Below are 13,204 nucleotides of genomic sequence, written 5' to 3'. Positions count from 1 at the left end.
TCTCAGTTATCTGGAATCTGGCCATCATCAGACACAGGATACTGGATTAGATTTGCCACAGGCCTGATCTTCAGATGACATTTTTTGTTTCTTTGTTGCAATTTGCAGTGGATATTAACATTTAAGAAAACTTTGAATGTTTACTATCTGTATTAAAATGCAGTAGTGGTCATGGGAAATTCCTTTCTGTAATTTCCCTTCTTAAGTGCACTCTTAATTGTAAATCGTGTATGTGTTTTGAGTCATTATTTAGTACAGAAGGAATAAAACCTGAAAAGTACACTACAGTTTTGGCAAACTATTAAGTTATTTGCTCAAAATGCAGGGAATTATAATTTCACAGGTCAGAGAACATTTGGAAGTTATATATGTTCTGATATTACTTTTGAATGCAATTTTATGATGGCTGTATGAATGTATACTCCATTATCTTGTTGTGATTATGGATTCCTTAGATAATAAGACGTAAAATATAAAGAACAAGTTGGCAAATTGAAAAGTATGTGGGGTTTTTTTTGTTTGGTTGGTTTTTTTTTTGAAAAAGCTGACAGGTACAGAGGAGCACTGGGTTTGGACAGACCCTCCCATAGGGGAGGATCTAATAACAAGGGTTCTCTATATCCTAATAAAGAGGAGAGGATAGAAGTTGGTAAAATACATGTAGGAACTGAAGAAAAGCAGTCAAATGAAAAAGAATATCATTACACCACATGAAAGCAGTCAGTTAAAAAGTGACACATTTTATAAATGCTCGCTTACAAATGTTAGAAGTCTAAATACTAAAATGGGTGAACTTGAGTGCCTGGTATTAAATGAGGATATTGATATAATAGGCATCATAGAAGCTTGGTGTAATGATGACAATTAGTGGGGTACAAAATGTATAGGAATGACAAAGTAAGTTGTGCTCATGGGAGAGCAGCATTATATGTGAAAGAAAACATAGACTCAAATATAATAAAAATCTTAAATGAATCAAACTGTACCACAGAATCTCTATGGTAGTAATTCCTTGCTCTCATAATAAGAATATAGCAGTAGGGATATATTACCGACCACCTGGCCAGGATGGTGACAGTGACTGCAAAATGCTCAGGGAGATTAGAGAGGCTTTAAAAATAAAAAACTCAATAATAATAATAATATAATATGGGATTTCAACTATCCACATATTGACTGGGCACGTCACCTCAAAACAGGATGCAGAGATGAAGTTTCTAGACACCATTAATCCTGGAACCCACAAGAGGAGAGGCAATTCTTTATTTAATCCTAAATGGAACACAGGATCTGGTCCAAGAGGTGAATGTAGCTGAACTGCTCTGTAATAGTTACCATAATATGAGTAAATTTAACATCCTTGTTGCAAGGGAAATACCAAAGAAGCCCACCATAGCAGCATTTAATTTCAGAAAGGGAAACTGCAGAAAAATGAGGCTAGTTAAATGGAAATTGAAAGGAACAGTCACAAGAGTGAAATGCCTACAGGCTGCATGGAAACTTTAAAAAAAACACTATATTAGTGGCTTAAATTTAATGTGTACCCCAAGTTAAAAACGCATAGAAGACCAAAAAATGCCACCATGGCTAGCAGAGTAAAAGAAGTGGTTAGAGGCACAAAGGCACCCTTTAAAAATTGGAAGTCAGATCCTACTAAGAAAAAATAGAAAAGAGCATAAACTCTGGCAAGTCAAATATAAAATATAATTAGGCAATCCAGAAAAGAATTTGAAGAGCAACGAGCAAAAGTCTCAAAAATTAACAGCAATTTTTTTTAAGTACATCAGAAACAGGGAGCTTGCCAAACAGTGGGGCCACTGAACAATTAAGTTTCCAAAGGAGCACTTAAGGAAAATGAGGCTATTGCAAAGAAGCTAAATGAACTATTTGCATCAGTCTTCACTGTAGAGGATGTGGGGGAGATTCCCACACCTGAGTCATTCTACTTAGGTGACAAATCTAAGGAACTGTCCCAGACTGAGATGTCAGAAGAGGTGGTTTTGGAACAAATTGATTCATTGAATAGTAATAAGTCTCCAGGAGCAGATGGTATTCACCCAAGAGTTCTGAAGGAACTCAGATATGAAATTGGAGAACTTCTGACTGTGGTATATAACCTATCACTTAAATCAGTCTCTGTACCAGATGACTGGAGGATAGCAAATGAGATGACAATTTTTTAAAAAGACTCCAGAGGTGATCCTGGCAATTACAAGCCCGTAAGCCTAATTTCAGTACCAGGCAAATTGGCTGAAACTATAGTAAAGAACAGAAGTATTAGACACACACATGAACACAATTTGTAGAAGAGTCAACTCAGCTTTTGTAAGGGAACTCATGCCTCATCAATCTATTAGAATTCTTTGAGGGGGTCAACAAATATGTGGACAGGGTGATTGTCATAAATAGTTAGTTAAGGGTTAATGCCTCTTTTACCTGTAAAGGGTTAAGAAGCTCAGTAAATCTGGCTGACACCTGACCAGAGGACCAATAAGGGGACAAGATACTTTCAAATCTTGGTGTGGGGGAAGTCTTTTGTTTGTGCTCTTTGTTTTAGGGGTTGTTCGCTCTTGGGACTAAGAGGGACCAAACGTCAATCCAGGCTCTCCAAATCTTTCTGAATCAGTCTCTCATGTTTAAAACTTGTAAGTAACAGCCAGGCAAAGCATGTTAGTCTTATTTTTGTTTTCTCAACTTGTAAATGTTCCTTTTTGCTGAGAGGATTTTACCTCTGTTTGCTGTAACTTTGAACCTAAGGCTAGAGGGGGTTCCTCTGGGCTATATGAATCTGATTACCCTGTAAAGTATTTTCCATCCTGATTTTACAGAGATGATATTTACCTTTCTTTCTTTAATTAAAAGCTTTCTTTTTAAGATCCTGATTGATTTTTCTTTGTTTTAAGATCCAAGAGGATTGGATCTGGACTCACCAAGAATTGGTGGGGGAAAGGAGGGGGGGATGGTTAAATTCTCCTTGTGTTAAGATGCAAGGGGTTGGATTGATGTTCACCAGGAACTTGGTGAAAAAACCTCTCAAGGGTGCCCAGGGAGGGGAAGGTTTTGGGGGGACAGGTAGTGTTCCAGACACTGAAATTTTTGGATGGTGGTAGTATTACCAGATCTAAGCTAGTAATTAAGCTTAGAAGTGTCCATGCAGGTCCCCACATCTGTACCACATCAGAGTGGGGGAGGAACATTGACAGTGATCTAATGGACATAGTGTACTTAGACTTTCAGACGTCTTTTGACAAGGATGCTCACCAAAAGCTCTTAAGCAAAGTAAGTAATCATGGGATAAGATGGAAGGTCCTCTCATTGACCAGTAACAGGTTAAAAGACCGGAAACAAATGGTAGGATTAAATGGTCAGTTTTCAGAATGGAGAGCGGTAAATAGTGTCCCATAAAGATCTGTACTGGGACCAGTGCTGTTCAACATACTCATAAATGATCAGGAAAAAGGGGTAAATGGGTTAGGGTAAGTCTGCAGATGAAACAAAATAATTCAAAATAGTTAAGTCCAAAGCAGACTCAGAAGAATTACAAAGGAATCTCACAAAACTGAATGAGTGGGCAACAAAGTCACAGATGAAATTCAGTGTTGACAAATTAAAAATAATGCATATTGGAAAACATAATCTCAACAATACCTACAAAATGGTGGAGTCTTTTTGTAGGTATGATGGAGATTGAGTGTTAACACCCAAGAAAGAAAGCTTCGAGTTGTGGATAATTCTTTGAAAACATCAGCTCAGTGTGGAGTGACAGTCAAAGAAGCTAACTATGTTAGGAACAATTAGGAAAGAATAGGTAACACAGAAAATAATACCATTACGTAAATCCATGGTACACCCACACCTTGAATATTGTGTGCAGTTTTGGTTGCCCCATTTCAAAAAAGATATATTAGAGATAGAAAAGAGAAGGGTAACAAAAATGATTAAGGATATGGAACAACTTTCATCTGAGGAGAGATTAAAAAGTCTGACTATTCAGCTTGGAAAAGAGACAGCTATAAAATCATGAATGGTGTGGAGAAAATGAATAAGGAAGTGTTATTTACCCCTTCATGAAACACAAGAACCAGGGGTCACCCAATAAAATTAATAGGCATCAGATTTGAAACAAACCTAAGGAAGCACTTCTTCATACAACACACAGTCAACCTTGTGAAACTCGTTGCCAGAAGATGTTATGAAGGCCCAAACTATAACTGGGTTCAGAAAAGAAATAGATATGTTCATAGGTCCATCAGGATGATTAGGGATGTAACCCCATGCTCTGATTGTCCCTAATCTTCTGATTGCCAGATGCTGGTCCTAGATGACAAGGAGATGGATCACTTGGTTAATTGCCCTGTTCTGTTCATTCCCTTTGAAGCACCTGGCATTGACCACTGTCAGAAGAAAGGATACTAGGCTGGATGGACCATTTGCCTGACCCAGTATGGCCATTCTTATGTTGTTCTGATTATTCTAAATTACAGCATCTTAGAATTGTTGAACAGCCTCAAGTTTGCAGACTGTCAACTTTATGCATTTATAACTTTAAAATGAGTAAACTGATTTTCTTCCAAGTTTGCTTATTTTGTAAATATTATTGAAACTTAAATCAAGACTAAATCCTGTAATTTTAAAAAATGTTTGTGTGACATATTCTAGTTTATATTATATATATATAGTGTGATTTGATATAGTTTATTATATGGATATAAAGAGAGAATAAGAACAAGGAGTAATAGTCTCAAGTTTCAGTGAGAGAGGTCTAGGTTGGATATTAGAAACACTATTTCACTAGAAGGGTGATGAAGCACTGGAATGGGTTACCCAGGGAGGTGGTGGAATCTCCATCCTTAGACGTTTTTAAGGCCCAGCTTGAGAGAGCCTTGGCTGGGATGATTTAGTTCATGCTGGTCCTGCTTTGAGCAGGGGGTTGGACTAGATGACCTCCTGAGGTCTCTTCCAACCCTGATATTCTATGATTCTGTGAATAAATTTTACTGCAGAAGTGCAAGGTAGCAGAGTTAACTGAGGCTGAGACTCCAGAAACAGTGTTAAAATACAACAAAGAATAATAAAAATCTGTACATTTTAAAAATAAAACTTTACGTAGTTGTATTGAAAGCTAATAAATAAATGACGTTTCTGGACCTTTTAACCAGAACTGGAAAATATCTTGTCCACACCTTTGCATTCACAATGTTTCTGCAGAAGTTCTTTTCAGAAGTTTAAAGTAGACAGTGATTTATGAAGTGTCACTAAAAATCTTATCAGTCAATGTTAATGTTAATAAAGAGGATGCATAGATTCTGATTCACAGGATATGTCCTTTTGGATTGTTCCTCAGTTGCTGCCCTGCAAAGGTATTTTGTTATTCCTAGGGTGAAGCAGAGAAGTAATTTTCCAAGGGTACGGGATACACTTATTCTCAAGTCTGGGTGAAGCACACAATGTATTTCCGTACAATATTTTTGTACTGAAGAAAGAAATGTTGGAGAAGGGAACTGTTGCTTCCATTTTTGAGCCTATATTCCTAAATTAGGTATCCAAACTACTCTTTTCTTTGACAGTGATAAGATAAAACAAATTTTGATGCACTGTTGGCAGGGAGTGGTCTTGACAGAGAGAGAGAAGGACTCTTCTTTTTTCCCTCTCCTCTCTTATACCTGATGTGCTGCAGGGTACATTGGATCCAATGGAAGTTATGCAAGCAGTCATGTAGAATGAGTCTTTATACATGTTACACCTTTAGCCCCGCTTTTGATTTCTTACAACTTAAACAATTCAGATTTCTGTTAGGATGTTGTATATTGTGTTTATATGGATATATTTTCTTTATATGTGAGGGAGTAGGTGTAAAACTGATCAATCTATTTTGCTCAGCATCTGTCCTTTAGTTAAAATTTTAGGTAATGTATTTTTATCATATGCATAAAATAGAAGATGTTAAAAATTGCCTTATTCTTTTATCCCTTGTAACCAAACCAAAGAACTGAAACCTCCAGAGAGAATGAAGTGGGGGGGTCTTCAATGGGTAGAGCATAAACCAAAGGAAATATTCATAGCCACAATTCTTTGAGCGAGCACAAAAATTGTATTTGGACCATATATATTGAATCTTCTGTGTTGTTGCTCATAGTAGTTTGACTCATAAATACATTTCCACCATTATTAACCTAATCAGTGAAATGAAAGTGGAGTGAGCATCTCAACAAGTTATTTGGGTTCTGACCCTGCTGCTGCTCTGCTTATAGAACTCCCATTGTGTTCAGTGAGAGTTCTGTTTGGGAGGGTCTGCAGAAATAGGAGCTTTGATTATAATTCAGCAAGCCTGTAGTATTCCTGTCTACTTATTTAACATGGTTGTATTTATTAAAAGTATAGACAGTAGAATGGCTTGTAAAGAACTGTTATCTGTGTATCTAAATTCCACAGTTCCAAAGCTTGTTTCCTACAAGATCCAGCTTAACTCTAAAAATCCTGACTTTCTAGTTGCTACTGGTTTTTTAACTATATTTTTTTAAAGTTTCTTTTTACTCTTAAGTTACAGTCAACCTTAACTTCAGCATAACGAAGTTTTAGTCAGGTAATTTGTGTTGATTTTCTTTCTATATTTGAAAAGTTTAGTAAGTTTTGGGAAGCAGGGATCAGATTATCTTTAAGAGCTTCCATGCTCCACAGAACTCTTGGCAACATGAAGCAGCAAAGCTGGGTAGTCAGGAGTATTTGCCCGAGATTTGCCTTTTAGGGTTTACAAAGTCTGTAGGCACTTTGAGTTATGGATAACAGGGCAGCCCTGGAGAATGCACTGTTCTCCTCTCTCCCTTGTGTCATATAACTCTTTACTTGCCACTCACCTGTTTGGAGCAGAAAAGCATCTTTGTCCTGGAGTAAGGTGGTGTTATTTTCCTTCCTGTTGGTGATCTATATAAAAGTTCTGCCCGTGCCCCTTGTGGGTGAACTGAGTGAAAATTTTGTGTCTCCTTCCCTCAGCCCACCCTATATATGGGAAGGGATGTGGTTTCTTTTGCTTCTGCCTCTCCCATGCTGTGGAAGATGCACTGTTCAATTATTTGTTGATGTCTCCATCACTCCATCCCTTATCATTTATCTATTTTGACTTCTTTTTTTTTAGGGCAGGACCATGTCTGTATCTTTGTCTGTAAAGCACATATTACACTTTGGGTGCTACATGAATAATGGCAATATGAGCAGGATCAGTCCTCAAACCATATATAATGTCTTTAAGACGAAGTGTGTATTTTGTCAAATACAATGTCCCTGTTGCTAGTTTAACAAATAAGGGAAAAACAAAAAAGAATGACAGTATAAAAAGCCCAGCTAAATGTTGGGGAAAAAAACCTACATAATGCAATTATCATTTTTGTATTTAAGAAATTAGGATAGGTATTAAGTTATTTGGAATTAATTTGTTAATTGAGAACTTTTGAAATCATTTCTAATTACTGTCTACATTATTATTTTTTTCTTTCACAGCTTGGGTCCTGTATTTGCTCTGTTTGTACCATTTTTTTGCTCTATTCCAAGGATGCAAGTGACACAAATATTAGGCCAATTTCCCATCACAAACAAGACATTGGTCTATATACTGGGTTTACAGGTACAGTATGTACTTCCTTGTTCACCTTTCATTGAATTAGCAGTATAGCAGTTTATAATTTTGCATGCCCTCCAGCTAATTTTGTAATATTTCCACTCATACATTATACTTTAGGCCCACATTTTAAAGGTGTTTAGGTGTTGCTGTGCTCAACATTGCAAAGCCTAACTGATTTAGGAGCTTAAATCTCATTTTAAAAATAGTTTTAGGCTCTTAAGAGCTAAGGCTCCTAACTACCTAAATCACTTTTGAAAATGTGTTCACTGCAACTGTACGTGGTGGGTCTTTTGTTCAGTTGGCTAGAAGAAAAGGGGTTGTTGCCCTCGGAAGGGCTTCCCTCTGCAATTGGTGCCAGAAATGGAGGAAGGGGAAGGTTTACATGGAGAGATCAGGAAGTGGCTGGACCAGGTGGGGAGGTCAGCACTGCCTTTCCAGGTGACCAGAGAGGGAGGGCATTGTACTCCAGGCAGTTCCAGAGAAGACTTCTCTGACTAGGGTTGGGTTGACAACACCTACCCTCCTAAACACAGAATCAGAGTGGGCCAATCCCCCTTTTTTTCCTGCTCCCTTAATCCTCATACAAGGGGAGGGCCGGCGGGTCCAGGCTGGAAAGGAGGTCTGACAGCAGCCCTCCCAAACACATGGAAACAATTAAAGAAATAATGACGACTTATACACTACAATTTATTGCTGGTTATTCCCAGATATTTTACCTAAATAAATTTGCTGCCTTTAATTAAACTACATCCATTGGCTCCTGTGTTTCTTCCAGCATCGCCAGACAATGAGATTTAGTCTTCTAAATCAGTTAGTCATTGCAAAACTGAACATATCAACACCTAAATACCTCAAATAATCTGGGCCCTCAGGCATTATAACACCACTTAAAACACGGGGGACAAATTTGTACAATAGGGATTTTTTATTGCCAGTGACCTACTGTAGTAGGATGAAATGAGCCAGTATGCAAGATTCTATTTCTGTCAGTCCCCAGAAAAAGGTGTAAAGTCTAAATTATGAAATATCTCTGATTTTGCTTAATCTTTTTTACTTAAAACAAATATTCTGATAGCTCAGCCACTGTACTGATGTGACATTAACTGAATTTTTCTTGTTTCCTGCCATGCGAAGCAGGAAAGAATATATATAACTTTAATGTAACTTCACAACAGGATTCTGCCAGTGTTTGACAGAAGCAAGAATCTGGTTGATTAAAGATTTTGATAGCTATATTTTATTTTCATACACAGCATTACCATTTGACAAATAAAATTGGTAATTTGTCAATAAGAATCTGACATTAAACTTATGTGGAACATAATATCAAAAGCATAAAGAGGAAAATTAATGAGAAAATATTAAGTGTTCAATAGATGAATATAGTAGCCACAAAAAGTTCTAAAATTGAATGGGTGATTTATGTAACAAGAGACTTGCACATTTATAAGAAATGATCCTATTTATACACATTCTAGAATACTTAAAAATATCTCAAACTGCCAATGGAAAGTACCAGTAAATGTATAATACATGGTTAAGTGTGTTTTGGGATGAATAGGCCAGTTTCAGAATACTGACTCATGTCCAGTTCTCTAACAATCCTTCCTCCGTCCTGTCTGTCCTTGAGCACTTGGAGGGTTTTTCTGCATTCTGCTCAAGCACCGCATTCTGCCTTGATCCCTCTGAAACCTTATCTGCTTCTCTCTTCTGCCTCCATCAAAACCATATGAAAAAAACATCTCTGTCGTTTCCCATCTTAATCACTGGCTTTTGCTTTCTTACCTTAGTTTCCTAACAAATAGATCACTGCTGCTGCCAACCACTCTGACTTCACTCGAACTTTCCCTGTTGCATTCACAACTGCTACTGGCATGCTAAGACTGACGAGCACTCATTTGCCCTTTCTTCACTCATGAATTATGATCTCATCTCAAGTCACCCTTTTTGCAGACAGATTCTGGAGAAAGTGGCCTCATTTTGGCTACTTCTCACAGAACAACCTCCTTTACCAATTTCAGTCTGGTTTTCAGCCCTTTCCTTGCACTGAGGCTGACCTTTTCCAGGTGCTAAATACCTATACCTTAATTCAAATAATGGATCCTCTCTCTTGGGTGGAGAGAGGTGGAGTAACTTCATTTCTTAAAACTTGACCTCCACTTTGGACCACCTCCATGACAACACAATTAAGAGTTGCTCCTTTAACTTATGTTGCCTCCTCTATTTGGGACTCCTTTCCTGCTCCCTCTGAGCTGCTGAGTCATTTCGTTTGTTTAAATCTGTCTTTCAAACTTGTTTTTCTCTGTAGCTTATAAACTGACTTCCTGCAAAGCATTATGTTGAACTTAATAATGATAAATGAAAATAAAGTGTATAGTATTGTGGGAAAAGAACAGCTGTCAGATCCTGCCTGCTTTTTCCATCTCTTCTAGTTCTGGAGTGTGCCACTGCTATTATGAACTGAATTTATGCAAAAATGGATGACTCTGACTGTTTACTTTGAGGAGATAGACACAAAGTCCTACCATAATACTAGGGGATAGTAAATCAGAAAACAACATCTGTGTGAATACTAATACCTATATTAAAATCATTACTCTTGTGTCTTCCAGCTTGTAACCTCTGGTTCCTACATCTGGATTGTAGCCGTAAGTGGACTGGTAAGTATTACCGTTTAAAAAATGGTGTGTGATGTTTTAGAGCACTTTGATACATTTATGTTCCAACCTATTGATGCTCTAAAAATAACCTTGTATCTATTGTAAAAGCATGGAGGTTTTTTATTTTTACTAAACATATTTGTGCAAATTATTCAGTTTCTGAGCAGCAGCAAATTATGAACAATAATGGAAATTAAAATTCTAGTATTAAATTCAGAATTCCTAGGACACTGGTTAGACTGGTGCCAAAGACACATTGACAATAGAAGTGTCTTCTTTATAAAGAGTAACCAGACTGTCTTGGCTAAAATTTGCAGGTTGGCATCATTTTCTCATTTTAGTGCAGTGTATGTAGCTTTAGACACATCATGATTAATATTCACAATACAGTCGAAATGTTAATTCTAATCAAGCATTTGTTTATATTTATTCACCCAAGTATTTTATTGTTATCTGTTTTTAAGAGACTGCAGGCTTTCATTTTAACATTCAGTTCTCTAGCCTTTTCATTGTAATGATGTAAATTCATGTTTTGCCTTCCTTGTAAAATATGTCACCATATAGCAGTAGTAAGAAAGGTGTGAAATAAGTTTCCCCACCTTAGCTCAATAAGGTGTGCAATCTGCCCCTCTGTTATCCTCTTCACCTTAGTTGTTAAGACTGGGACACATTTAAATGATGATACGGTTTACATTGCAATCAAGATGCTTCTTAAAATATTTTTTATGATCATCCTGTGCTCCCAGAAATGAGACACTGAGATTCTTCTTTGAAGCTTCGTATGTCCTCGAAATTTCTTTAGGAATGACAGCTTTCCGCTGTTAAAATGCTTGCTCTGTGAAATGGCTCTTATGACTCAGTGAAAGTTGGCACCTGTCTTAAAGCAGCTCAGCCTTAGACCACCTAATTTTGAGCATGAATAGCATGCTCATGTTCTCGGCATGAACATTTTGAGTCAGGCCTTTTGTTGGTAGATCAGAAATTTGGCAATGACTTACGCTCACAGGTAGATCCTATCGACTAGAACTTTCAGGAGACAGGTAAGCACAGGCCTAAGCATATAAGACGAGCCAGGTATCATTTCCACAGCCGAGTAATCCTGTAACCATTTCCAAAGCCTATTCTAAATTATACTGTGAGCTGGTAGGATGATTGAGCGGAAACAAAATGCAGCTACAGGCAGCAAAATCTGTTCAGCAGTTCAATATTTTAATAAATGTAACTAAAAAAAAGGTAACATAAGCAAAAAGAGTAACTAACAAACCAAAGCTTCTGAACTCTGGAGATCAGCCCCACCCTGAGCACTTGAGTAAGAAGCTATGACTAAAGCTGTCTTCCTGTTACTCCAGAGGCTCTTTTTATAGCCCTTCCTTTGGCACAGGTGTTCAGGAGGAGGAAAAGGAAGCTGAATTTGACAAGTTATGTGCTAGACAGTAGGGCAATGTGGTTGCACGGTCATACATATCTTGAAGGAAACTTACTCCCTGTTTGGCTTTTGGGTTTTTAGAATACATGGTGTAATACTTACCAGAATATCCATTTTCAAAAACTGTACAGTTTCTCTAAACTGAAACAGCTGTAATAAAATGTACTTGTGTGTTTTGCTTCAATTCTTTTTCAGAAACAAATATTTTTTTTTAAATTTAAGTTGATCAAGTCTGATTTTCGTTGGTAGCAAGTTGATAGGACTGAACTGAATTTTCACTGTTAGATTAAACGCTTCAAAATATCATTTAACTTTTCATATCATTTTAAGTCAACACCTGGTTTATAGCTGTGAAACAAGTCATTAGTACAAATTGATATTTTTCAGTCCATAATACTTATGCGAGACATGCTTTGCCTGTGTCATCAGCTGAAGGACTGATCAGAAGATCTGTGTTGTAATTCAGAAAAAAAATACATCTCCTGTATTCCAGATGTCTCTTGCATAACATAACCATCACTCCTCTAAATATAGACAGTTGCTTCCTTTTTTCTTAAAAAAAAAAAAAAAAAAAAAAAGAGAGAGAGAGAAGTGGTAATTTTGCAGCTCAGAAAAATAGTTGAGAGTAAAATTTTGTTACATTAAATGTAAAGTCTGCATTTACAGTGGTTCATATTTCACCATTTAACATTGCAAAAACATTTTAAAGCATCTATGTGTATATTTCTGCAAGGTATTTAGTATTTTGATTTTGTAAACTATATATTTGTGTGTTTATGACAATTGTACTACTCTTGATTTTGTGTAATTGATTAGTCAGTTTGGACCAGATTTTCAGAACTGTGCATGGAGACTTGCACATGCAAAATGTCATGTATTTGAGTCCGTAGTCATGACAGTCAGATAGATGTGTAACTGATCATTTGCACACAGTTACTGTACTTAAGTGCCCATGGTGTTAATTAAAAAGACAAATTAGGCACCCAAATTCCTGAGCATAGTGTCATTTTGAAATCTGGCTCTTGTTGAAATTCTGCTCTTATCAAGCATCAACATGCATTCTGCTTCATTTCTGAATAGTTCTCATATATTTTGTTTAGACCAATGAAGTTCTCTTTTACAAGTTAAAGATCAATTACAAAACCAAATGAGTCCATTCAACTAATTGATGACTGATGATATACATGTGTAAGTTACCAAGCAAAACTGATGAGCTGGGTCCCTTCTAAGGGAAATTTCTGACTCTGGGCCAGGTCAGCCCCCAAAGAGCTACAAGCACAGGTGCGCTTCACACACAAGTTTTCCTCTTTCCATGTGAGAGTAGCGCTACCTATGCTACCTATACAACTCTGTTTCTTCCTCTCCTTGCCCTGTCTGGATATTATTTGATTGGAGCTCTTCATACTTGAGTTTGAGTAGGGAGGATATTCCTCTCTGCACCACCATTCCCTGCAAAACTCTTAGGTTTCTGTGCAAAAAAAGACAGACTGGAAGTAATACAAC

The 13,204-nt window shown here is 37.1% G+C and overlaps 1 protein-coding gene across 3 annotated transcripts in view; it reads left to right on the top strand.

Moving 5' to 3' along the window:
* Positions 1-13,204, top strand: part of UBAC2 (UBA domain containing 2) — a 199,957-nt gene that overhangs the window by 131,024 nt on the left and 55,729 nt on the right. For all 3 annotated transcript variants that reach the window (XM_050950488.1, XM_050950500.1, XM_050950490.1), the window contains 2 exons: positions 7,495-7,618; positions 10,228-10,275. In XM_050950488.1, the coding sequence (XP_050806445.1) occupies positions 7,495-7,618; positions 10,228-10,275 (172 nt within the window). The remainder of the gene's footprint in view (positions 1-7,494; positions 7,619-10,227; positions 10,276-13,204) is intronic.

The sequence above is a fragment of the Gopherus flavomarginatus genome, chromosome 1, assembly GCF_025201925.1.
Source record: "Gopherus flavomarginatus isolate rGopFla2 chromosome 1, rGopFla2.mat.asm, whole genome shotgun sequence".
Classification (NCBI taxonomy): Eukaryota; Metazoa; Chordata; order Testudines; family Testudinidae; genus Gopherus; species Gopherus flavomarginatus.
The sequence above is the reverse complement of the archived record's forward strand: the minus strand, read 5'-3'. Positions and strand labels throughout refer to the sequence as shown.